General features: G+C 42.1%; 1 protein-coding gene across 1 annotated transcript in view; it reads right to left on the bottom strand.

Moving 5' to 3' along the window:
- ABCA4 (ATP binding cassette subfamily A member 4) overlaps positions 1-27,288 on the bottom strand; it is an 83,169-nt gene that overhangs the window by 50,872 nt on the left and 5,009 nt on the right. The window contains exons 3-12 of the mRNA XM_065675590.1: positions 24,533-24,626; positions 23,914-24,055; positions 22,054-22,193; positions 18,884-19,011; positions 14,805-15,002; positions 7,372-7,461; positions 6,756-6,996; positions 5,202-5,341; positions 4,071-4,187; positions 3,100-3,297 (exon numbers count right to left, since the gene is read on the bottom strand). Of these exons, the coding sequence (XP_065531662.1) occupies positions 3,100-3,297; positions 4,071-4,187; positions 5,202-5,341; positions 6,756-6,996; positions 7,372-7,461; positions 14,805-15,002; positions 18,884-19,011; positions 22,054-22,193; positions 23,914-24,055; positions 24,533-24,626 (1,488 nt within the window). The remainder of the gene's footprint in view (positions 1-3,099; positions 3,298-4,070; positions 4,188-5,201; positions 5,342-6,755; positions 6,997-7,371; positions 7,462-14,804; positions 15,003-18,883; positions 19,012-22,053; positions 22,194-23,913; positions 24,056-24,532; positions 24,627-27,288) is intronic.

Here is a 27,288-nt window from a genome sequence, read left to right as displayed (position 1 = left end):
GGTCAGCGAAGCGAGGTGGTGGAGTTGCTCTTTACGTGAGAGAGCAACTAGAATGTATTGAGTTCTGTCCGGGGTCGGATGAGGAGCAAGTGGAATGTCTGTGGGTACGAATCAAGGGGCTGACTGGCACGGGTGATACAGTTGTGGGGGTCTATTACAGACCTCCTGATCAGGACGAAGGAGTTGATGAGGCTTTCTACAGGCAACTGGAAGTAGCCTCGCGACTACATGCCTTAGTTGTCGTGGGGGACTTTAACTACCCCGATATTTGCTGGAAGACTCACACAGCCAGTCATTCACAGTCTAGGAGGTTCCTCGAGTGCATTGATGATAATTTCTTAATGCAAATGGTGGACGTACCGACTAGGAGAGCAGCGCTGCTGGATTTAGTACTCGCCAACAGGGAGGGTTTGGTCGAAGTGGTGACGGTCAATGGCAGCCTTGGCTGCAGTGACCATGAGATGGTGGAGTTTAGGATCCTGTGTGGGAGGAATAGAATACCTAGCAAAGCCACAGTTCTGGATTTCCGAAGGGCCAACTTTGGCCTCTTCAGTCAACTGCTAAGGGAAGTCTCATGGGAAAGTGTACTAGGCGGTAAAGGGGCTCAAGATAGTTGGTTAGCATTCAAGGACCGCTTCTTCCAAGCTCAGGATCGGAGCGTCCCAATGAGTAGGAAGTCAAGTAAGGGATCTAGGAGACCGGCGTGGTTAAACAAGGAGCTGCTGGGCAAACTCAAGTGGAAAAGGAGAATCTATGGATTATGGAAGGAGGGGCTGGCCGCTTGGGAGGAATATAGGACAGTTGTTAGAGGATGTAGGGAGGCAATTAGGACAGCTAAGGCCTCCTTGGAACTCAATCTTGCTAGTCGGGTTAAAGACAATAGAAAGGGCTTCTTCAAATACATAGCAAATAAAACTAAAACAAGAGGCAATATAGGCCCACTGCTGAACGAAGTGGGTACCCTGGAGACAGAGGATATAAAGAAGGCAGAGGTGCTGATTGCCTTCTTTGCCTCTGTCTTTACTCCTGCAGACTCTCCCCGAGGGCCCCGGATTTCTATAGCCCCAGAAGGAGTCAGGACAAAGGAGGAGTTTGCTTTGGTAGATGAGGATTGGGTTAGGGATCAGCTATGCAAACTGGACATCTGTAAATCGATGGGTCCGGATGGAATGCACCCACGGGTGCTGAGGGAGCTGGCGGAGGTCATTGCTAGGCCACTTTCCATCATCTTTGGTAAGTCGTGGGAAACGGGCGAGGTGCCTGAGGATTGGCGGATGGCAAAGGTCACACCAATCTATAAGAAGGGCAAGAAGGAGGACCCGGGTAATTATAGACCGGTCAGCCTTACCTCCATCCCTGGAAAGATGATGGAACAACTTATTCTTGACTCCATCACTAGGCATATCAAGGATGAGGGGGTCATTAAGAACAGCCAACATGGTTTTATGAGGGGGAAGTCATGTATGACCAACCTTATAGCCTTCTATGAGGAAGTGACTAGGTGGAGGGATGATGGTAGAGCGGTAGATGTAGTTTTTCTTGATTTCAGTAAGGCATTTGATACTGTCTCCCACAGCATCCTCATAGATAAGCTAAGGAAGTGTGGGCTTGATGATCAAGTAGTGAGGTGGATCGAGAACTGGTTGAAAGGAAGAAGGCAGAGAGTTGTGGTCAATGGCGCAGAATCTAGCTGGAGGTCTGTGACTAGTGGAGTTCCTCAGGGGTCGGTGCTGGGACCGGTGCTGTTTAATATTTTCATCAATGACCTGGATGAGGGAACTGAGTGCACCCTCAGCAAGTTTGCTGATGACACAAAACTGGGAGGAGTGGCTGACACACCAGAGGACTGTGCTGCCATTCAGCGAGACCTGGACAGGCTGGAGAGTTGGGCGGGGAGAAACTTGATGAAATTTAACAAGGGCAAGTGTAGAGTCTTGCATCTGGGGAAGAACAACCCCATGTACCAGTACAGGTTGGGGGGTGACCTGCTGGAAAGTAGTGAAGGGGAAAGGGACCTGGGGGTCCTGGTGGATAGGAGGATGACCATGAGCCAGCAATGTGCTCTTGTGGCCAAGAAGGCAAATGGCATCTTAGGGTGCATTAGAAAGGGAGTGGTTAGTAGGTCAAGAGAGGTTCTCCTCCCCCTCTACTCAGCCTTGGTGAGGCCGCATCTGGAATATTGCGTCCAGTTCTGGGCCCCTCTGTTCAAGAAGGACAGGGAATTGCTTGAAGGAGTCCAGCGCAGAGCCACAAAGATGATTAAGGGAGTGGAACATCTCCCTTATGAGGAGAGGCTGAGGGAGCTGGGTCTCTTTAGCTTGCAAAAGAGGAGACTGAGGGGTGACCTCATCAATGTTTACAAATATGTGAAGGGTAGGTGTCAGGATGATGGAGCTAGGCTTTTTTCAGTGATATCCAGTGATAGGACAAGGGGCAATGGGTGTAAACTAGAGCATAGGAAGTTCCACGTTAACATCAGGAAGAACTTCTTTACTGTAAGAGTGACAGAGCACTGGAACAGGTTGCCCAGGGGGGTTGTGGAGTCTCCTACACTGGAGATATTCAAGGCCCGCCTGGACAAGTTCCTGCGTGATGTACTGTAGGTTACCCTGCTCTTGCAGGGGGGTTGGACTAGATGATCTTTTTAGGTCCCTTCCAACCCTTGGGATTCTGTGATTCTGTGATTCTGTGATCTCTTGGAAGTAGCTACAGAACAAGTGGAAACTCTCTTACCAGTTTCAAAGGAATTTTGGTCAGGTGCTTAAAAACCTGGAGGGCAATTTACCAAAGAATTATTAGCTTCTTTGGCCCTGGGCTTGCTGAAATTAGTGGCCTGTCAGTTATTAGTACTTAGAAAAATAATTTCCTTGAGGTTTTGCATTCACTTTCTACCTCAGCATCAAAGTGCATTCACACATTCAACTAACACTCTGAATATAGAGTTTGGGGTTCAAACCCAAAATTCTTCAAAACATCCAAATTTAAGGTTTGAAACAAATAAAGATGTCTTCTGATTTTAACCTTGTCTATTGCCACAGACCTTAAGTACTGCCTTAAGCACTGTACAAGCATTCCCAGCAGTGGGAAGGCTGCCCTTACCTCCAGATACTGACTGAGCAAACGCAGAGCTCGGTCGGCAGCACTGAAGATGTTCCGCCAGTCAAAGTCTGCCATTCCCTTCTCTCGGCTTTCTGGGGACCCATTGTGGAGAAAGTTGATTATGTGTTCAGCAGTTAAGCCTTCAGCACCCAGTTGGCTATTCAAGAAGTCCCTCACTGTAGGGTGCTTCAGAGAGTCCTGAGGAAACATATCAAGACAGCTTTACTACAATAGCCCTCTTTGTATGCCCTGTTTAACTAGAAAGGTTTCCATTTCCACAGCTCTTTCTGAGCCATGAAGCAGTACAAAAAGTTGTGCTAAAGAATTAATTTCCTAAATCAGCAACCGCATAGCTGGAGGGGAGACTTGAAGAATGGATGAAAATAAATCTAGAAAATAAATCTAACCTTGACTATTTTCTGCATTGTTTCCTTATAAACAAGAGGGTAAATGTAATAAATGTCTAATCTAAAATAGAAGAGTGTGGAAAAACCACATATTTTCTCTAGTATGAACTGCTTTATAAACTTCAACTTCAGATGTTACTTGCAGCTGATCAAAGTCAGATATAAGAGATGTGGAAATAGGTGATTTCCTAAGGTAGTAAATTGCTGGGCCCAGCAAAAACATGGTCCTACTGGCTTCTTTGCCTGTGCAGAACACAAGAAGATCAAGTCGTCTGTTCTTGAAAGACATTCTGGAGAGACAGAGAAGCAGCAATTGCTGCCTTTATTAAGAAGTCATTAGCCAGATTCTGGAGTGTCCAGATCTGAGGTTTTGTCACAGAGATGCTGTAACGCCTTCAAACCAAGCCCTGTAACCACTCCAACAGCCTTAAAGGCCACAGGTTCCTTGCTGCAAAGGCTGTACTTCCAGCCAGATCCCACCAATTAATTCTCTTCTCCCTTAGGAAAAATCAAGGATGGTGACAGGCTGCTCTTACTGAGGATCCCTGCTAAGTTATAACATACACGGATCATATTCATTTGCAGGCTGTTTTGAAAGAAGTACCACAGCTGAGGTCCTACTTCTTCCCAAGCTTTGGTCAACAGTCTGAGGCGTTCAAGTTCCTCAAAAGTGGAGTTTGCCTGAGAAATAAAACAGCAGAAAAGAGTGCTAGAAAGCTGAGAAGATAAACAGAATTTATGAACCAGCCATTCAGTGACAAAGAAACCTGCATCTGACAAATGTTGTAGTTTTCACTTTCATACTTGATAAACTCATTAAAATAGCAGAGAAGTTAATAATCCTTGGAAAAGAATTTGTAAAATCCAACTGGAATCAAAGTCACTTAGGATAAACTTGTATTTTATATGTAATGGAAAAAACAAGTGCACATTAACCCCAGCTAACTTCAATTCCTTTAAATACTCAGGTTTTAGGTAGACCGTTTCTCTCCTTCAAGAACTAAAAAGGAATATGATGATGTAGGTAGATGAATAAATGGGAGGCAGTTGTAGAAGACAGGTACTCTCATAGTTAAGATATTAGTTAAGATTTGAAATGTTGGGCTGCTGTAAATCTGACATTTGCCTGTGTGAACTACAAGCAGCAGTTCTCTGCCTTACATAGTTGTTGAGAGGTGGCCAAAACCTAGGTCATTTGTGACCTTGATTTAATTAATCAGATTAATTTCACCCAAATTCAGGCACTTAACTGAAATATCCAGGCTCCATCCTGTTTTCATGAAGTGACAATTATTTATGATCTCAACATAATAATACTAAACGACGATGTTGCTATTGGTTTGTCATCGCTCAGTGTTAGGCCTCAATGAGTCTATGGAAGTCTTGTAACTGCCCCATTTAAATATTTACTAGTACAGACCTGCTGAAGTTCCTCCATCTGTAAAATATATATAAACATTACTATTTCTACTGGTGTGTGAAATCATGCCAACAACAAACAATTCAAGCTGAAAAAAGCACGTAGTGTAGGCCAAAATGGTCAGTGAAGATCTGACTCCTGGACCAACAGAACAAATGGAGTTCTGAGAAGAAAATCTGAATAGGTTGATGTAGCCAGGTCACTGTTTTTCACAGGGTGTTTCTTAGGATGCAATTTGCCAGAAATAAACAGTTTTGTATCTCAGAAGTGCTTACATTTTTTAGGATTTGCCGTACAGAAGGTGAATCAGGAGCAAAGAGGATTTTTCCCATCAGCAGGGGCTTCACAGCACTCCAGGCTATTCTGGTTAAAGGGTTTGATTCCAAGTTCTGGATCAATGCATTACAAAAGGGTGCTAAAGACAAAAAGAAGGACAGTCTTTATGTAACCTTACTCAAATCCTATCATACAAAACATCCTGCAGGGCTTTTTACTGGCAATATGGTCAGTTTAAAGCATTTTGAAGCTGAATGGCTTAAGCACATTTTGCAGTGTAGAAGTACAGTGTCTGACCAGATGGAAAAGACTATTAAGTAATTGTTGGAGTTGTAAAGTAGACAGCATGAAAATTAGAAGAGCAAACAAATAAACATAACCATTTGAGAGTTGCTGTTATAAGGTGTTTCATATGGAAGGAAATTAGACAGTTCAGATCTCACTGAAAAATTCTGAACTCTAACTGCTTTTCTCCTAATGACTTAGTTCCTTTGAATTGTAGTTGATACTGATACAAAGCTATTTTTTCTCCTGCTAGTGGTTAATTCTTACACAGTGTAAACTATTGGACTGGAGATCCAGCAGGCTTGAATGTTGAACTCTGGAACAATTCAGAATTGGATCCTACAATTACTTAGAACTAAACATTTTAATGTAAACATTTCTATCTTGCTCCTGCACTATGAAGTAACTAGTCTACTTGGACAGCATCCAACTATATTGTTCCCTGGCTGAAGAAATGAAGTACTGAGCCCTTTACAGGTCTTCTGAAGATTCAGACATAAATAGAGCCAAGTATTAATACAAACAGCGAAAGGTAGGAATCTCTCATTAGGCAAAGTGCTTACCTGTACTCTGCAACCATGCAACCATACCTATGACAGTAGAACAGGCAGAGAAATCGACTGCCAGCTATAATATGGTTGTTAGTACAGAAAAAAATTTGCTGGTGTAGAAAAAAACTGAATGGCAAACAGAAGGGGACATAATAAAACTATAAAACAATGAGTTGCAGAAAAGATAAAATGGGTTCCTCTTCCCATTCTCTCCTATTACAATAGCAAGAAGTCAGGAAATCAAAGCAACAAAAACTAGTAAATTGAAATACTTTCTATGTAAGACTTAATTATGCTGCAGAAGGTTACTGCTGTAAAAAATACGTATGTTTATGCAGGAAGAGAACAGCTGCCATGTATCGCATCTTGGAGAAAAGTAATTCCAGAATGCAGCACTGCATTTTCCAGAACCTTCTTCAGAAACACTTAGTTCTTCCTGATACCAGTAGCATATATTAGAAGACAGAGGGACTTATGCCTTAATGATGATGGTGACTATGTTTATCCCTTCATATTGAAACATGCATATTTCTGTTCTCAATTCCTGAGCTTCTCTGCTTCCAGCTATGAAATAAGCAGTAAGTAAAATAATTTTCATCTGTCTCTAATTTCTTGAATTAACTGCTTAGAAGTGTTATTTTATAAAAGCAACAGTGGTACTCTACCAGAAGTTGTACCTGTCTACAGTCTCTGTAATGGTTTGCTGGAAAAACTTACTGGTTGTGTTATCATAAAGATAACTGGATTTCTTCCTTGTTGAGTCAATCCCCAGGAAAGCTTTATAGTTGTTATCTTCATACCAGTTGAATGAAAGCACTCTGGATCCACCTCCTTCTGGGTAGCCACAGAAAAGATCAGACAGGGAGCTCACCAAGTGGCCTAAGGATTCTGGCCTTCCATCTTGAACAAATGCTTGCAGAAACACCAGAAGGTCCTGAACACTTGGCTGCCTGGCTAGCTGCAGTAAGACAAGGCTTTGTTAATCACTACCCTCAAAGGAGGAACTGGTAAGGTCTTAGCTGTACCCACACTGGTAAAGCATGCAGTCACAACCTCATCCTTTTATCTCCTCTGTTCTGGTCATAGGCACCATTTTCAGTTCTGGTTCTCTCATGTCTTTTCTGAAGAAAAGGCTATAGAATCGTAATTGCCAATGCTTCCTTTTACATTTATTTTCTAATGAGAGAAGAACTAATTTCTAAGGAATCGGCTCTTTCCAAACAAGTCAACCTACTTTTTGATAAAGCAAGTAACTGGAACATAAAAAGAACAAAGGAAAAGGAGGATTGTGTGCTACCTAGAAAAGTGACGCCATTTTTAATAGACAACTTACCTTTTGCACTGCCTGGGTGACACTAGACATCACTCTTCCCCAGGCCTTCAGGTCAGCACCTGGAGAGTTTCTGTTCAGAACAGCGGGAAGCTGTAAATACATCAGAAATACAGATGAGTTTTGTATAGTCCCTACATGACAACAGCTATTACAGTGAGAGAAGAAAACTGAAATGGCATCTCTTTAGCTCAAATACTTTGAGTTATTTGGAACAGTGTCTTGTAAGCCTGTCTTGTGGGGCCACAAATCCAGTACGCATGCGCAGACTCAAACAGCAGCATGTGTAAGTGTTCTTACCAATATAAAGCTGAAACAGTCACAGGCCACTGAAAATATAAGCTTGGCATTTGTTCTGTTTATTTAAGCCCACCATTCCAAAAGGTGCAAAAATGGAGGAGGAATGAAGGAACTGGGATTTCTGAGAAGCTGCTTCTCACAGAGGCTACTTTTGGTAACCTGTGAATTCAGCTAAGGTTGTGATACAGAAGACTCATTTAACATGAGAGTAAATAACAGGTAGTACTTTACACTTGAGAGATTTCCTGAGTTTGGAGGCAGCCTGGTCCTCACTGTCCTAAAAAGACTTCCCCAAAATGATGTAGCTACACACCCTGATGACTGCCTGCCATTCCTTTCAGTCAGTAGGTGGTTAAGAAAGCAAGAGACAGCTGCACTGTACCTGGCAGGAAATCACAAAGGCAACAGTTTTTATGGAAAGCTTATGTTAGCAAATTCTGATCTGTCACTTGCAGTTCAGGCAGGAAATACATACACACAGTGCTTCAAATACACTTTTCCCTAGGGGAACTAGTTTCTGGAAAAATTATACAGGATTCTTGGAGCATTTGCCTTAACTTGGCTTTTTTGCAACTGTAAGAAACAGTTACTGTGAACAATTTGAAGCAAACCAGAGAAAAGCCCGGGATAAACATGGAATTAAGAACTTGTTTCATGTAGCTAGAGAAAAATAAAGGAGAAATAGGGGCAAAATTACACATTTTCTTCTAAATACTACTTCTTGCAAGATGCATTCAGTATGAATCAGATCTTACTAGAAACATCCTAAAATGACTCAATATGTACTCAGCTAGTTGATGCTCTCTAGAAGCATAAGACAGGATCAGTAGACACTATATACAAACTACACTCTCATCTGACCTAAATACCAGAGCATACAGTTGGGAATGTTTATTGACCCTAAGCACAGAGGAGGATGAAAGTTTTCCCAGAAATATTTATCCAGCTATCTTCATATTCACTGCAAATGAATGTGGTATCATAAAAAAAAAAAAAACCAAAGAGCATAATTCTTGAAGAGTTTCTTTCCAGCAACAGAAGGCCCAGCTCTGGAACCCACAGTCAGCTAAAATAAGCCCTACTCAAACAAAACCAAATTGGGTATGTGATTGGTTATACTATACTGCTGGAGCCTGAAGACCATGAAGTACAGTGTAAGAGTGCAGAAAATTACCTGGGTCTTGAATAAGGTACTTCTAGAAGTTTTAAAGCTAACATAGAAGTTTCAAACAGTTCAATGAAGATTCATTCTGCTTATGTAACTGAGAGTAGATCTACACTCTGTTTGATTATGTATCAAACATCTGTGGTGATACTGATCAAAGCAGCTGTTTCAGCAACATGTGTCTATGCTTGGCGATAAGAATTGCTTATCTCCACCGAAAATCACAATGAGGTATTACAGAGTTCTATTTTAATTTATTTATAAGGTTTAAAGGACTTCAAACAAAGCTGAAAGAAGCAGGTTCAAGAACAGCAGTGCTCCAGAAAGAGGCTCATTTTCCTTGTGGTGGCTGAGCCAGACAGTAACATGTGGGCCTTATTTTTCTGTCTCTGCTATCCAAACTGTGCTTTAATTTCTGTCAAAAGCCCTAGAGGGTATACATGAGCACGTGAAGGGTTTGAGTGGATGTTTACGCACATACCTGAATATGTTCAAGTATCACAAATTCAAAAAGAAACATTAATTTCCAAGTGGTGGGGAAGCATTAGTGCATTACTGCAGCAAGGAGTGCTTATGCGCAGTCTACCTTTTAGGTGAAAAGGAGTAACCGAGATAGATTTTGATTTAAAAGGAGGACTTCTGCCTTGGAAAAACACAGAATTATATTAAAATTATTATTTAGTAACTATAATGATGGGAGTGTGGGAAAGCTTCTACCAACTTGAGGTCTTATCGCACTGGGCATCATGAAAAGATAAACCCTCTTCTCCACATTAAATGGGTGCACATTAAAATCTACTGGGAATCAGGCTTCCAATACTCGGGGGAAGTCTTGGCAGCCAGATTTTGTAATAACAGACCAGACCATAAGCCTGCATCTGAACACCCAGTCTTTCACAACTCCAGGTTTTCGGTTCAGGTTTATGTTTCTATCTCCCATGTGAGTCTATATTTTCTTTAAACACAGGCAACTGCTTCATCAAATCTCAACTTTCCATTTTATTTGACATGGCAGCAAAATCATAATATGTTAGCAGCTTAATTTGAAATCTGGGCAGTGCAGTATGCATCTTCACATGAAGCTCTTAAAGGCTGAAAACCTACCTTAGAAGTACTGTAGCATTAATTCTCTGCTACTTCCAGTGAGCATCAGATACATGAAAACATCTGAGTGTATTTGCAGAAATGGAAACAAGCAGCTTTCAAAAGCTGACTGCAGACTCTTATCAGGATTGGCAAAATCACACAGGCACAATGAATGACTGCCAATGCTACAGTAATCTAACAGTAATTTGGCTGGCAAGTCAACTAAAGTTTCTGGCATAGCCTGTTTGCAGTTCTGAGCAACTCAAAGCTGAATAAAATCACAGAATCACAGAATCACAGAATCCCAAGGGTTGGAAGGGACCTCAAAAGATCATCTAGTCCAACCCCCCTGCAAGAGCAGGGTAACCTACAGTACATCACACAGGAACTTGTCCAGGCGGGCCTTGAATATCTCCAGTGTAGGAGACTCCACAACCCCCCTGGGCAACCTGTTCCAGTGCTCTGTCACTCTTACAGTAAAGAAGTTCTTCCTGATGTTAACGTGGAACTTCCTATGTTCCAGTTTACACCCATTGCCCCTTGTCCTATCACTGGATATCACTGAAAAAAGCCTAGCTCCATCATCCTGACACCTACCCTTCACATATTTGTAAACATTGATGAGGTCACCCCTCAGTCTCCTCTTCTCCAAGCTAAAGAGACCCAGCTCCCTCAGCCTCTCCTCATAAGGGAGATGTTCCACTCCCTTAATCATCTTTGTGGCTCTGCGCTGGACTCCTTCAAGCAATTCCCTGTCCTTCTTGAACAGAGGGGCCCAGAACTGGACGCAATATTCCAGATGCGGCCTCACCAAGGCTGAGTAGAGGGGGAGGAGAACCTCTCTTGACCTACTAACCACTCCCTTTCTAATGCACCCTAAGATGCCATTTGCCTTCTTGGCCACAAGAGCACATTGCTGGCTCATGGTCATCCTCCTATCCACCAGGACCCCCAGGTCCCTTTCCCCTTCACTACTTTCCAGCAGGTCAACCCCCAACCTGTACTGGTACATGGGGTTGTTCTTCCCCAGATGCAAGACTCTACACTTGCCCTTGTTAAATTTCATCAAGTTTCTCCCCGCCCAACTCTCCAGCCTGTCCAGGTCTCGCTGAATGGCAGCACAGTCCTCTGGTGTGTCAGCCACTCCTCCCAGTTTTGTGTCATCAGCAAACTTGCTGAGGGTGCACTCAGTTCCCTCATCCAGGTCATTGATGAAAATATTAAACAGCACCGGTCCCAGCACCGACCCCTGAGGGACTCCACTAGTCACAGACCTCCAGCTAGATTCTGCGCCATTGACCACAACTCTCTGCCTTCTTCCTTTCAACCAGTTCTCGATCCACCTCACTACTTGATCGTCAAGCCCACACTTCCTTAGCTTATCTATGAGGATGCTGTGGGAGACAGTATCAAATGCCTTACTGAAATCAAGAAAAACTACATCTACCGCTCTACCATCATCCCTCCACCTAGTCACTTCCTCATAGAAGGCTATAAGGTTGGTCATACATGACTTCCCCCTCATAAAACCATGTTGGCTGTTCTTAATGACCCCCTCATCCTTGATATGCCTAGTGATGGAGTCAAGAATAAGTTGTTCCATCATCTTTCCAGGGATGGAGGTAAGGCTGACCGGTCTATAATTACCCGGGTCCTCCTTCTTGCCCTTCTTATAGATTGGTGTGACCTTTGCCATCCGCCAATCCTCAGGCACCTCGCCCGTTTCCCACGACTTACCAAAGATGATGGAAAGTGGCCTAGCAATGACCTCCGCCAGTTCCCTCAGCACCCGTGGGTGCATTCCATCCGGACCCATCGATTTACAGATGTCCAGTTTGCATAGCTGATCCCTAACCCAATCCTCATCTACCAAAGCAAACTCCTCCTTTGTCCTGACTCCTTCTGGGGCTATAGAAATCCGGGGCCCTCGGGGAGAGTCTGCAGGAGTAAAGACAGAGGCAAAGAAGGCATTTAGCACCTCTGCCTTCTTTATATCCTCTGTCTCCAGGGTACCCACTTCATTTAGCAGTGGGCCTATATTGCCTCTTGTTTTAGTTTTATTTGCTATGTGTTTGAAGAAGCCCTTTCTATTGTCTTTAACCCGACTAGCAAGATTGAGTTCCAAGGAGGCCTTAGCTGTCCTAATTGCCTCCCTACATCCTCTAACAACTGTCCGATATTCCTCCCAAGCAGCCAGCCCCTCCTTCCATAATCCATAGATTCTCCTTTTCCACTTGAGTTTGCCCAGCAGCTCCTTGTTTAACCACGCCGGTCTCCTAGATCCCTTACTTGACTTCCTACTCATTGGGACGCTCCGATCCTGAGCTTGGAAGAAGCGGTCCTTGAATGCTAACCAACTATCTTGAGCCCCTTTACCGCCTAGTACACTTTCCCATGAGACTTCCCTTAGCAGTTGACTGAAGAGGCCAAAGTTGGCCCTTCGGAAATCCAGAACTGTGGCTTTGCTAGGTATTCTATTCCTCCCACACAGGATCCTAAACTCCACCATCTCATGGTCACTGCAGCCAAGGCTGCCATTGACCGTCACCACTTCGACCAAACCCTCCTTGTTGGCGAGTACTAAATCTAGCAGCGCTGCTCCCCTAGTTGGTACGTCCACCATTTGCATTAAGAAATTATCATCAATGCACTCGAGGAACCTCCTAGACTGTGAATGACTGGCTGTGTGAGTCTTCCAGCAAATATCGGGGTAGTTAAAGTCCCCCACGACGACTAAGGCATGTAGTCGCGAGGCTACTTCCAGTTGCCTGTAGAAAGCCTCATCAACTCCTTCGTCCTGATCAGGAGGTCTGTAATAGACCCCCACAACTGTATCACCCGTGCCAGTCAGCCCCTTGATTCGTACCCACAGACATTCCACTTGCTCCTCATCTGACCCCGGACAGAACTCAATACATTCTAGTTGCTCTCTCACGTAAAGAGCAACTCCACCACCTCGCTTTGCTGACCTATCTTTCCTAAAAAGGACATAGCCATCCATGACCACATTCCAGTCATGTGAACTGTCCCACCATGTCTCTGTAATCGCCACTAGATCATAACCTTTAGCCCGCACACAGACTTCTAACTCCTCCTGTTTATTCCCCATGCTGCGTGCATTGGTGTACAGGCATTTCAGGGAGCCAGTCCTAGTACCCTTTTTCCCCTGCGGGACAGGGTCTAAAAAGCTATCCTTTCCCACAAGTGAAACAAGAGATTGATAGTCCTCCTTAGCCCGCCATCCTTCAATCCCTAGCATGTTCCTCTTGGGCTTGTCCCCAACAGGCCCAGTTAAATCCCCTCCCCCCTTCATAACTAGTTTAAAGCCCTGTCAATAAGCCCTGCTAACTCCTGCCCCAAAACCCTTTTTCTTCTCTGGGACTGGTGTATCCCGCCTGTCACCAGCAAACCAGGTGTCCCATACAGCAGCCCGTGACTGAAAAACCCAAACCCCTGCCTTTGGCACCAGTCACGTAGCCATACATTAACCTGCAGAGTCTTCTTATATATCCCTTCACCCTCGCTTGCAACAGGTATGGAGGCAAACACCACTTGCGCTCCAGACCCTTTAACCAGCCGTCCCAGGGCCCTGTAGTCTCTCTTCATTGCCCTTACGTTCCTCGTAATAATTTCGTCACTGCCAACCTGAAAAACCAGCAGCGGGTAGTAGTCAGACGGCTGCACCAGTTCAGAGATCCATGATCCAGAGTTAATCCATGTTAAATTCATCATGATGTTACATTGCTGTGGCAGAAAACTCCAGTCAATAGTTTCTATATAACTTTAGCAGCTGCTCATATATCCTGCCTGCTGTATACACCCAACTGACAATGTGATGGTCCCATGACATTCAGTTACAAGGTGCAAACCAGCAAATTCAATTTATTGCTGAAAATGTGAAGTCAGGATCATGGGCAAACAAACACAAAAGATGTATACACAGTGATGGCTTCTAAGGATCATGAGGAAAGAGACATTGGAGTCTTTATTAATAGTTCTATGAAAGTACCAGCTCAGTGTGCAGAATACAAATAGAGTACTAGAAAAATATTCAGCAAAGGACAGAGAGCAAAGTAAACACCCCACCCCAGTATGCAATTATATATATATATCTCAATATATTAATGTTATCCATTTAAAATTTATACAAATACAAATAAGAAAATATATATCTATAAATGGCACAGTATCTCTGTACTGAACCAAAGATGCAGTTGTGGTTAATTTATGGCAAGAAGGTCACAGCAGAAACAGGAACAGCACAAAGGGCAATGAAGATGAACAGAAGTGAGGAAAAGCTTCTATAGACAAATCAATGCAAACCAGTACAACTAGTTTGGTTGGGTTTTTTAGTTGGGTGGGTTGGGTTTTTTGTTGTTGTTTAGTTTGCTTTGGGGGGGTTTCTGGGGTGGTGTTTTTTGTAAAGGCTCATATGGCAATCTCAGCTCAACGTGCACCATGGCTTTAACTCCAGCACTGAATTCTGCCATGTGAGGTAGAGCAAAGACAGAATGGGTTGGGTGGGTATTTTCAGAACCCTTAGTAAGGTCCCTGTAGTTCTTGCCACACACTGTTTTGCTACACAGGCTGGAAAGCCCAGATAATCCTTCCACACACACTCTGACTTTAAAATTGCATTTGAATATTTCAGTTCTGTGGTACTGTGAATTCCATCTGTTTCATCCCAAAGCATACTCAGAAGTGTCTAGTGTCCTGCTGACAGTAGGTTAATAATCACACATCCATAACCTTGCATTTGCAGGGGTAAATAAATAAAGACCACTTGAAACACTGGTGGTGTCTTACAAAGAAAATTCTTGAAGGGCAATGAAATATCAGCCAAAAAAATGACAACAAAAGGCAGGATGCTTGTGTTAACACTTACCAGCTGAAACAGCTTAAAGAAATCAACATTTGCATACAAGGCATCTTCCACTCTCTGCAGGCTTTCTTGGGACAGGGCACACATGGCCTTGTGCACTGAAGGGAGACCTCTTCTGCTGCTAAAGATAATAAAGCGGTCCAGGAGCATCTGACTGCAAGCAATGTCCTTCAGAGTCAAGTTAGGGACACCGTAGGCGAACTGCAACCAGAAATAATGGTTCATTTACTGTTGTGGAACTCCATACTGCTCAGGAACAATTAAAGATTTATCAAAAGTGGACACCCTGATATCAGATCCTCCTAATATTTTCATGAATGGCAGAAGGATGAGGTCAACTGTCGAACCACCTTCACTTGATGTTATGCTAGACCACTTTGGCTTCATATTCTTCCTCTTCTCATTAGTGATTATTCCTTTCATGGCAAAAGTTCTCGTGAGTCTTCCCTTTATTATCTAAGCACAGCTGATGCCATCCCACCCATCTTTGTGGTTAAGGAGGGATAGCTATGGCTTGCTTGAAAGTATTTCCCCAGGCCCAACCAAGCATGCCACATCATTCTCTTTTGTGTTTAGATAGTTATATTTTTGCTGTCAGTTGCTCTAAGAGAGCAAGGCCAATTCCACTGACTCTTCAGCTCCATTTCCCACTTATAACTATTCCACCCCAACTCTTCCCAACAGCCATTACTCACTATCACTGTGCGCAGGCATACACCCAGGCTTTACAACACCATTTTACATTAAACCACATCCACCTATTGATTATCACTTCTAATAGAAACATGGGACAGAAAAAAACCACAACAATTATTACTATCTTTAGTGTTCAGCCACTGGAACAGGTTAGTTTATAGTTAAACCAATGTAAATGCATAATAACCAATAGTTAAACGAATATAAATGCATAATACCTCCACAGAAATCAGTAAGAGTTACCTAGGATTTACACTGCTGTAATGGAATGCTCTTGCTAGTCTATAGTTCAGTTCTACTTGCTTTATAATGCCCAGAATACATGGCAATATAATAAAAGTAGCACTGGAAATTGCGTATAAGCTCATGTTCCCATGCTCTGTCCACCTCATTTCACAGTATGAATTACAAGGAAAAGACCTCACAACAGTGTGATAACTGTAAATCCCTCCTGTGCTTGAGATGAATGCAGGCTTTCAGACAAACAAGCACTATGCACTGACACAATATCATTAGGCTAAATGAATTTCATAAGCTGCATAGAAAAAGAAATTGTCAAAATCAGCTCAGAATATAATTGTCTTTAGAAAAATAATCTGCTGAGCATGCCAGTCTTAAAGACATTTGGAACAAAACAAACACACCACACTTATACCAGGTCAGACATAGGTGCACATTTATTTCCTATCTATCTAAGTCAACAAGGCCATCTAAGAGATTCTGAACATTATCTTAATTTTATATCTGCAAGTCTCCTGCAGTTAGCAGCTGAGATTTGTTTGGTGAAGTTTGTAACGGGGAATATATAAAACCCCAGAGAATTAGCGTGCAAAAAAGGGATGTAAATTTCTAGTAAAGTATCTGAGAGGTACTGTCACTCTGGTTTGTAAAAATCCTCCAAAACCAAACTGGAACATTTGAATTGGATTTAGCTGACTTTATGTCAGTGAAAGAACTTGCTTATTTGCCCTGTCACTTATGTCCTGGGGATGTGTGTGAAAAGAACAGCATTTTTAAACCATATACTCCTGATCTGGCATGGTCCTCATCACCCACTGGGAGTTGCAATGAAACTGAGCTGCACAGGGAGGCAGCCTGGGAACCTTGTTTTGACTTGTGAAACGAGGAAACTGTGACATTAACATCACTGAGAAGGATTAAACAGAAAAAAAGAAAAAAAAAAAAAAGGACCAAAAAACTAATAACAACCAAAGAAAGGTTATTTACAAACTGTAACTGCATTTCAAGAATGTTCATGAACAGATGGGATTAGGAAAACATTAAACTCCACCCTTCCAATTTTTCCGGTAGGGTGGGCTGTTGCCAATCTTTCCTGAACTTCTTATTGTGTTTGAACATCAGTCTCTTATCCTTATCTGAGAATGACTCAAAAAAGCAGGCCCTCAGAGGAAAACTTCAATGCTATTTGGGGTTTTTTTAATCAATGTGTCACTGTTTGGCCCAAGCTGGCAAGATGAAGTCCAAATGATTTTTTCAGCTAGTTAGCTGTTTGATCAGGTTTAGCTTTTCAGCACTGTGTGTCATTTCCTGCTCTCCCAGGCGGCTCAGACCTAGATCTGCAGCCAGCTGCTGGCAACAGTCAGGCTCCTGTAAACAAGTTGCTTTCAGGTTGGTCAGTTCTGTGCTGTCAGAGCCAGGGGGAGAGGGTGTGCAGGATATGCAAGCAAACACAGGGTAAAGCAGCATGAAAAACTAGAGACAAAATACCATGGTTGGGGCTTAAGACAACCACAGATCTAGGTTCTAGTCATGGCTCTAGCCACGGCTCTGCAACTTCTACCTCAATCAACTACAAGTCCAGCTTGAGTAACTTGCTTATCAAGGTCTATAAGAATTAAATTATTTCTCTCTCATAGATCAAGTTCTATTGAAAAGAATTCTCTTGTGGTCTTTTGAAAGTTAGTTTTTCTGCATCAGCACTTTCTTTCCTGATGGCTGTAAATCAGCTCTTGTTAGATGATCTTGCATCCCCTGTGATTACTACTAACAAGAAACTTCATGGAGGACAAAAGAAGTGGTATTTAACACCAGGTCACTTCCAGCTCCCTCTCTAACTGTTCAGATTTCCTTCATTTCCAGCATAAAGAGAACTACATCTCTTTCCACATCAGCACAGAAAATACAGCAGAAAGACACCATGTTCCAGAAGGCTTCAATCATACTTTCAGCGATGGTGTTGAGAACTTCAGTCCTGTGCATACTGGCAGGCAGAGTTTTAAATAGTATATGAATGAATGCCACTGGGGAGTAAGCATACAGTTCTGTTGCAACAGATCTCTGATGAAGAAGAGGGTAGGGATGAAAGGGAAAGAGAAGCCCAGCAGGATATCTGTACATATTCTTTTTGTCGCAAGCAGCAAGGAAGCAAATTTTCACCATCTCAGCTGATACAGAGGTGTGAAAATAAGCAGGATGTATCAACTGACACTGGATCTGGTATGGTCTTGTGGTAATGCTTCATGATAAAGTCAGGAGAGTGCTTCCCCTGGTACTAATCAAGAACACTGCAGATAAGTAATCTGGCTACTGGTCACCCAGCTGGAACCTGTGGTGCACTAAAGGAACTGCATTCAAGTTTATTAATACCCTCCCTTCTTTGTGGCCGCACACAGTTCCAGCATTTGTGTTTTATGTGGCAGTGAAAAAGAGGAATTGTGTCTTTCAGCCTCAGTTATTCACTTGCTTCCACCCACACACTAACGCAGCGTAGAAATTGTTCCAGAGTTCTGATTCAGCAACATTCATTCATTAATACAGCATTCCTCACAGAGCTCCCAGCACCAGTACAATGCAGAGGCAGCCTGGACTTGGTCAAACAGTCCCCTGCTTAGAAGAGATTTGACCTGGAGTTTTCACTGAATTTTCTGAGCAGACCTATTATTCAATCAGAATCCAAGAAAGTGGGTCTGCTTCTCCACTCCCACTTATTCATGTGAGACAATGCCATAAAGCCCCCATATTACTTGGCTGACATCAGGGCAGAGATAGTTCTCTGCTGCTATTCATCAGGACTGCTGTCTCAAAACGATGCACAGCTCCTTTATGGTTTGAGCCAAGTCTTTAATCATGGGGATGGATGTACTGTTTGGCAGTATCATTTCTTACTGCTTGTTATTTGGGAACAACGACAGCATCAAACCAAGTATCTGTATTTAATGAATATTCAAAAATAATTTTAAAAGACAAAACAAACACCTCTTCCTTTAGATTGACAAAACAAAAACAAAGGAAGAAATTGCACAAGCCACCTATAAGGCAGCAGGTATTCTGGGAACAAGGTCCTCACTGTGTATGTTTTGCATATACAGCTCAAGAGATGGCATTCCACACAGGAAACAGCTTGGTAGCTGTTATACTCTACCTACCTGTTCAGGGCGCACTTGAGCATTAATAAGCTGGAAAACAACGATATCTGGGAGGCCAACATCTTCCAGTAAAAAGGAAGTGAGGGTTTCTCCATCTTTCAAAATGTCTAGAATTCGTATTCCTCTTCCTGCATGAAGAAGTGCAGAGATCAGTGAGATGCCGAATGAAGGGAGTTAAAGAACACCTCATACCCTGGCTTAAACCTGCAAAAGTTGTGTACTTTGGGTCATATACTTAGTAGTGGCTAATGGGGACCAAAACTACTTTTGAAATTCAAATTCATTTCAATCCTTTGTTGGGGAATGATCATCAGAAATTGCTTACTGTTCTGACTGTGCATAGCTGACCTCTCAAAGAGGTTTCAGACTAGAGCTTCAGCAGTGGAAGTTTTGAAAGCATCCCTGACTGTGTCTGAATGTCTCTGCCTTTTTTCTGAGGTAATGCTTTATTTTAAATGTTCAGCTGCTGAGGTTTGGGTCCTTTCTTCTGGATCTCTTGTAAATAATGTTAACCAATGCTTTACATTTACATTAATCACTTGCTGTCAATTTAACTAGTTAATCTTATTCCATAGCATTGCAAAACTGACCCTTTGAAAATCTTCCACAAGAAAAAAACTCATTTTCTTTGGAGAAGCATAACTTATTGGTAGTTTCATAACCACATTAACCTGGATTACCAATGATTAAACTAAAAACTGGCAAATCTTCAGGCAAACCAATGAGACTACCCACTGCTAAATTCAACACATGTGACAGGCCACCTAATTCCATCTAGAACAATATGCAAAATATACTGCTCCTAAAGTCAAAAGTGCTAATCTTTTCTAACTTGTCTCTATCACATATCAGCATCAGACTGAGTTCTGCCTCAGTATGGTCCAAGTGAAAGCTTGGAAAGTGAATGCTGTTCATGTCTTTTGAATGTTACAGCCTTTATTAAAGGTAGTACACATAGCATCAACAGACTTGGGTCAAGAATGCTTGAAAAGCACTAGTTCTTCCAGTCTTTAGAACAGGCAATTGCAACTATAGGAGCAGCATTTGGGGAGCTGGAACTAGGTGATCATAAGGTTCTTTCCAACCCTAACCATTCTATGATTCTATGTATCATACTGCCATGGGGCAGAAATTCTTCAATTGCTCCTCCACGTATTTATTCAAACAGTAAACACTGAAAACAGTAGGGGCCTGTCCCTCATTCTCACTGACGCCCTTCCTGGCACCCAGGTATTATTGTGGAAAAAAAACACACTACAGGAACACATTTTGTCAAATATGTCAGTGCAAGGGGGGAATGGGATGGAGGAAATGAGGAATGAGGACTAGGAAAGAGGACTCAAGAGGTGGATCTGGTTTAAGGAATCAGCAGGAGAAACAATCCCAATTCTGACATTTGTTAATGTTTCATTGCTCAGTTTTGCAGCTATAACAATACTCTGTTGAGACTGTTACAGGCAATAGAAATAAGCTACAGAGAGAATGTAAAATGTCAATTCTGCCCTACTTCTTTGTGTATGGAAAAGGGTGGCAAGTCGCATTCTGTTACTTTAGCTCCAGAACTGACTTTGTTACTTTGTTTTATGGAACAGGAAATTCCAAACTTTTTATTTATTTATTTATTTTAGGTAAAGCACATTAACCCCCCCTAGATTCTGAAGGAACATTAACATATTTCACAGGAGCAGGGAGGAATGTACTCTATTTCCCAAATGCTGAGTAAAGTTGATATGGGAAGCAAAGGCAACTTCCCAAACTATGGGGTGGGGTCCCATAGTAGGTTGGAATCCCATGGCATGTCATGCTCTTCCTCATTTCTCAATTGGCAGGTTTGGTTTCTATAGCTGTGTGCAAACCACAGCTCAGATTATACTCAAGTTCTTGTTGTTTGCATTCTGGGGCATTTTGATTGCCCCATTGTTATTTACAGTGAGATAGTCCCTTTTTCACTTCTAGTTAGAAAATGTGGATAAGATAGCAGAGCATGCGTATCAGATGGTTTATACACTTCTTATTAAAAATATATGGAGAATGACTATTTTAATTTAGTACGAATATTATTCCTGTGCCAAAGGAAAGTTGGAGCTGTTCAGCCTGGAGAAGGCTGCGTGGAGACCTTATAGCAGCCTTCCAGTATCTGAAGTGGGGCTATGGGGATGCTGAGGATGGACTATTCATTAGGGACTGTAGTGATAGGACAAGGGGTAATGGGTTAAAACTTAAACAGGGGAAGTTTAGATTGGATGACATTCTTTACTGTTAGGGTGGTGAGGCTGGGTTGCCCAGGGAGGTTGTGAATGCTCCATCCCTGGCGGTGTTCAAGGCCAGGTTGGACAAAGCCTTGAGTGGCATGATTTAGTGTGAGGTGTCCCTGCCCATGGCAGAGAGGTTGGAACTAGATGATCTTAAGGTCCTTTCCAACCCTAACTATTCTATGATTCCATGACTTGAGAATGGGACAGATCAGTTCTCAAAGCCAGCCTATTTTACTGCCTTTAGTTTAAGGAGTATCTTCTCAGATTCTGTATTTAAAGTCCAAATATTAAATTTAAAATTTATTATTAAAACATCTTCTATTTTTTTCCCCAGGACTGTGGTTTGAGTTTGGTAGATCGTTTTTGGTAAAAATTAGAGTCATGTAATTCACAAGCCTATTTATAACAAATGTGCAACACCTCCTCTCTACACACATTATCAAAGTAAGCATTTTCTTCTTTAATTTCACCTAACATTTGAAACAAAGAGTCTCTAAGTTCTTCTCTGGGCTGTGCTCCTAGTACATATTCAGGCATATTCCTAGCTTCCATTACTCTGCGTCTTCCTGTGATGTTTTCTTACTGCTTCTGCCTCTACTGTAATAATAATGAATGAAATCTCTTTATCCACATTTTACTCTGGATGGTGGCATATCCATGCTTTTGTGTTTTGAGTTTTGTCTACTGTTATTTAAGGAACATGGTTGTAGAAAGGAGCTGATTGCCTGTGTCCTTCCTCTCAAATGAAAGGCATTTGTTACAACACTGGATGAGTTTTAACTTACCCTAATGCTAAACAAAATAACAGCTACAAGCAAAGTACCTTATAATGTTGTCAGTCTGCAGGTTAAGTTACTAGTCAGCTCTCAGAATGGAAAATTCAAGAGTCTTAAGGGATCTAGACAAAACAATTACCTGCAATTCTTTCAGGATTTGTTCTCATTGTTTCCATAAACTGAGTCATAACAATCAGTTCTTCCCAGATTCTGCCAAGGTCACGGATTTCAGGGGCTTCCAGTAGGATCTCCTGAGCATCTTTATATACCCTTGCAAGGCTGAAAGAAGAAATAGTGAACCAATAATAATTAAAGACTGATGACTCTTGAGAACTTTTCATATAAAAAAAATTGATTTTCTCTGTGTTAGGGATGAGGGGAAAAAAAAAAACCCAACCAAAAAATTTCCCTCAGTTGTGAAACTCCAAACTCAGTTTCATGGTGAAAACAGAGCAGTTTCAGGTGGTGTGGGACTCAGTTAGTTTTGGAAGTCCACAGGTTTAAGAGGGCTACTGGTATTTCAGAAGGTTGGCTACTCATACACTTCCTTCATTAGCAATGCTGATTTTGCTGGGGAGGCAGGACCTTCCCCAGACATCATTTACCTCACAGCTATGGTGCAGATCTGCTCTGGTTCTATCCCAGGCTCTGGTTCTATCCCAGGCTCAGCTCCAGCAGTTGGATGGGGCACTCTGGGCACATGCAGCCCTGCTCTGCAACATGACATGGAATCACTCGGACACAGAACCCTCCTCCCTCTCGCAACTCGGTCTCCTCCGATATAAGGGTAGTGTTTAGGTCCCTTCAAAACATTTATTTTAGGAAAGGCAGGAAAACAGGAGTGACAAACTGTCACAGGCAGCCATTCACCAACTGGTTCTGGGTTAGAACAGGCAGTTCAAGCAACGATACAATCAGGTCCTGTGTTTATAACCAGGTACAAAATAATTCATATTAGCAGAGGGGAGACCATTACATTTCTTTAACAGTGCTACGGTTTTCCATACATGGAATGGTATATCTCAGTCCTCGTGACTGTTTTTAGCTTACAGGAAACAGCAAACAGGAAAGACTAAATTCTTTCAGAAAACACAATGCATTTGCTTCCTCTGTTATTCACTGAATTTACTCTGACTCGCAGTTTGCTCTGTAATAAGCAACGCAGAAAAGCCAGAATGTATAGAGAACAGAACCACCTAGCTTTAATGTGTGATTAACCATACTCCATAAGAAAAGTCCAGCTGACTATTTTAAATCCTGTTCACTAGGAACAAAAGGTCAAATGCTACATTAACTACAAGCTTACGGGTCTTCATGTGACTGGAGCTTTAATGGCCTTGACATTGTTAGCATGTTAATCACTGGGTGCTCAAAGATGGACTAGGCAAGGGAGACTGGGAGCATTATTTATAGCTATTCTAACAGGTTTTTACTCTAAGGCTCTTTGTCCACTCTGCTGTCTTTCATGACTCAGCTATAACAATGTAATAGAGCACTCCCACAGCAGATTTTCTCTAATGGTCTGTAAATTTCCCATCGTCCTGTCTTATTAATAAGCCTAGTATCTGAAGGTTAGTATGCTGATTAAAGTCTGACAAGTATACGACCAAAGCAGGTGCTACATCAGAAGTGGCAGTGCAGATTTTCCTTTGTTGCTACTTCATCAGAGCTCTCATTCAGAAGGGTCAACTCAAGTGAAAAGAAAGCTTAGGGGTTCCATACTCCTATAACAGAAAGATTTATCCTGAGACACTCACTAAGCAGCAGGCAATAGAAAGAATGCATTTTATTAAGTATGTGTTCCCTCAAGACTAGTACAACTGAATTCTTCCCCAAAAAAGTCCAAACCTGCCATCATGAGCTCTGTTTCAACATTGCTGGAATGACGTGCTAGAAATGTGTCCATGAATGCTCAACAGGTGTCCAAAGCAGTCTACAAGCAATTGCCTAGCAGGACTGCATTATTACAGCTGATTGTCACACATTCAGCTCTGCTTACATGGAATTGTTGTAGTTGGACACAACACCTGGACCCTCTCCTGGGGTTGGGCTGTGAAAACAGGGGTTGTTCATGTTGCAGAAGATGCCATGTAACCATGGCAGTGTTCCTGCAGATGGCATTGCCTTGTTTGGGAAGTGACCTAGAGTATGGAAACACAAAATATCAATGATTAGGCATCTTTTCTAATGCCGCCTGTGGGAATCTAAATAGGAGGAGCAGTTGGCTTACTACAGAAGGAACACAATGGAAAACATACAGGTTTCTCTTTTATTAAGCCAAAAAGTAAGTCAATATAAGCAATATGGCTATTTTCAACTGAAATAAATTCTGAGCTAAATTTTTTTAACAGATTTACAAAAATCTATAACTGGATACACTCTTGAGATCTTATGTAAGTCTGATCACAAAGCATCTCACAAGAAAATTAGAGCTTCCCCCTATACACAGATTATTCTTACAATCTATGGCTACAAATAACTAAACTACTTAAAGCAAAATCTGTTCTTTTGCTGCTGGAGAATATTACTCAGCAAACAGGTCCCAGTTCCTCTGTCTGAGAACATCTAGTCAGTATCTAGCACAATTCAAAGCATGAAAGCATTTAAAATGTTCTTACATTCATGTTGGCGATAAAGTGGATTAGTTTTCCTCAGCCAGACAAGGGCAAGAAATAAGGACAGAGGCCATAGGAGCTCCACCAGGAAACGAAGCTGGGAAAAGAAGGAAAAAATAAATCTAAAGTAAATTTTACAGCTGAACCTTGTATAGAGTCACTGGCTAGAAGGCTGAGGCCTGTTCTCGCAGCAGCAGTGCTCAGTGCAGCATGTACCCATGGTTATTTTTTGCCTGTTTCATCACCTGGAAAGTACAAGGATTTCATCAGAGCCCCACAAAGCATCACCATTAACTAATTCAGTGGCTTCCCCCTCTTCTAAAGAAACACTTGAGCATCCTGACTGAGGTAAAGAGAGGTGGCAGGTAGTACTAAACTGCCAGATAGACCAGATGTCAAGTTGAAATAGTTTTTATACAAAGAGGATGACTATAATAATACAGGAAAATAGATGCAAGAGAGAGAAAGTGAAAGGTTTCTTTTCAACCACACTTTTGCAATACTGGGCTCAGTAGTAGGCTGTCAGTGCACTGTGCTTACCAAAGGTAAAAGACCTTGGCATAAGCTTACATTCTTTGATCTTTACTTCAGCCTTTTTGTTGTAATTCATTTCCACATTATTAGTTTTCTAATACAGGTAGAGATATATACATAAAGATCAAACACCTTATTCAATAACACAGAAGACCCCATCAAAGGCCACTTGATTGCCTAGATCGTTCAACACACTGGGAACAGTCACCAGCTCCCAGTCATGTCAGAAAATCAAGGGCACTGCTTTACCACAGAGCAACATCCTGCCTGGTTTTTGGCCTGTTTCCTCCACTCCTGTGTTTCAGTTTGTTTTACTGCCTCTGTGTGTTTTGGCATAAGTTTGAAACTACAACCCTTTGATCCTGTGACACAGGCTTTGGGCTCTGAGAACCAGCTATGGGATTTCTGTGTCCAGCCATGTGGCACTTCTTTTCTCTTCCCTACAAGAGCCAGGACAAACTCTCCAGAACCAAGGTTGTAGCACACACACAGGAAAGCGCTCCCTGTCTCCTTTCCTTTGCTCCTGCCCCCCTGACTGGGCAACAAATATGTAACAATAATGCATACAGCAACAGAGCCAGAGACGAGATGGGTCACATGTGAATTCCACGTCCCCCCGCCCCCTCCCCCGAACCAGTGCAGGACAAAAGATACTCCACAGCTTCATTAAGAACAGGTTTTTGGAGCTGCCCTATATTTTTCCACTATAACTTTGTCTAATAACTTTAGGTAAGCACAGCTTATGCTTACTAAAAAAGGGTAGAAAGCTTTACATCAGGCAAACATTTCCTATTTCACACCTTTTCTCTTAAGGCTTTCTTTTTAAAACAGAACAACAAACCCCCACACATACCTAGGAAGTTAAGCATGCCTGGTATTTTTAAAGGCAGACTAAATCTTACCAGCAGCAAAGGGCAGATGACACAATTATTTGAGAAGGAAACCTGCCATCATGCAACTCTTCTCCTGACAGCTGCTGTGCACAGCTCAGAACAGTGTTACACACCATTCTCAGCAGGGGTCCACAAGGTCTTACCAACATCCATGGCCGTCCAGTTGATAAGATGTTTGGGACAAGCACTACACACCCAAAAACTCAGAGGGGTAAGAACTGAGAAACTCCCTGGTTATCATCTTTGCTTCAAAGTTACTCTGGATTATTGCTCAGATGTCTATCCTTATTTCATTCCCAGGAAACACAAAATCCTCAGGCTTGAATTCAGTAATTCCTTTCTGTCTGCGCTAACTAGTTTGAAGGGATGAAGGCTAAAGTACAAAGGAAGCTTTCTTTCAAGCTGGTACACAATGTGTCATGCAACAAGGACAGAGCATGTGCTGTCAGCCCTCTGGTTCTTTCCTCTGATCGTTGTCCTGAGGACACACAGGTGCCTTAGAACTCACTAGAAGGATCAGAGAGCAGCCCATAAGCCTGCAAAACTACAAGATAAACAGCCAGAAATCCCAGCAATATGCACAGAGAAATGTAATATCCAGATGGAGCTGTAAAGGACCAAGCACAGTGATAGGACCATATAAATGTGACAAGCTTAACTGGTTGCGGATCAGCTGTTGATTTTGTAATGAAGTTTCTCCTCTTGTGAATTAGACTAATTGATAAACTTGAGTAGAAGATTGGATATGCCTCCATTTACGGTACTACATGATGATTAACATAAACCAGGCTGGTTTTCCCCAAACACATTTTCTAGCTACTTCTGACATTATGGGGTTTTGTTTTGGTTGCCTTGTTTCTTGGTGAGGACAAATAAGCAGGTAGGTTTTTATACTTGGAAAAGGAAATGATTTTTACTGACTCTGTTGTAAAGTATTTTACTCTTCAGAGTGGAGAAAATATTTCTCTGTTGTGGATTAAATCACTGTGCTTACAAGCTAGCAGTGATCATCACAGAAAGGGATTGCTGGCAACACCAGGAAACACCAAATTAGCATTTTTATAAGTTTTTATAGGAAAAACAGAATTCCTGAAACCGAAGCAGGCACTTCGGGTCACATATATGAGCACATATTAGCCCAAGTGAAACAGTATTTCAAACACTAGTAGTACTGAAGAATTACATAAAGATCCATTTGCTAAAAAGTAAACCTCAGTGACTTCCAGTTCTCTCAGTATACACATTTGAAGATCAGAAAAACATGGATTTTATGTTTGGTGAGGGGTTTTGGATTTGTTTGTTTGTGAGTTTTCTCTGAACTTGAGAACTAAA

This window comes from Lathamus discolor, chromosome 3 (genome assembly GCF_037157495.1).
Source record: "Lathamus discolor isolate bLatDis1 chromosome 3, bLatDis1.hap1, whole genome shotgun sequence".
Lineage (NCBI taxonomy): Eukaryota > Metazoa > Chordata > Aves > Psittaciformes > Psittacidae > Lathamus > Lathamus discolor.
Note: the sequence above shows the minus strand (reverse complement) of the source record. Positions and strands in the feature narration are given on the sequence as shown.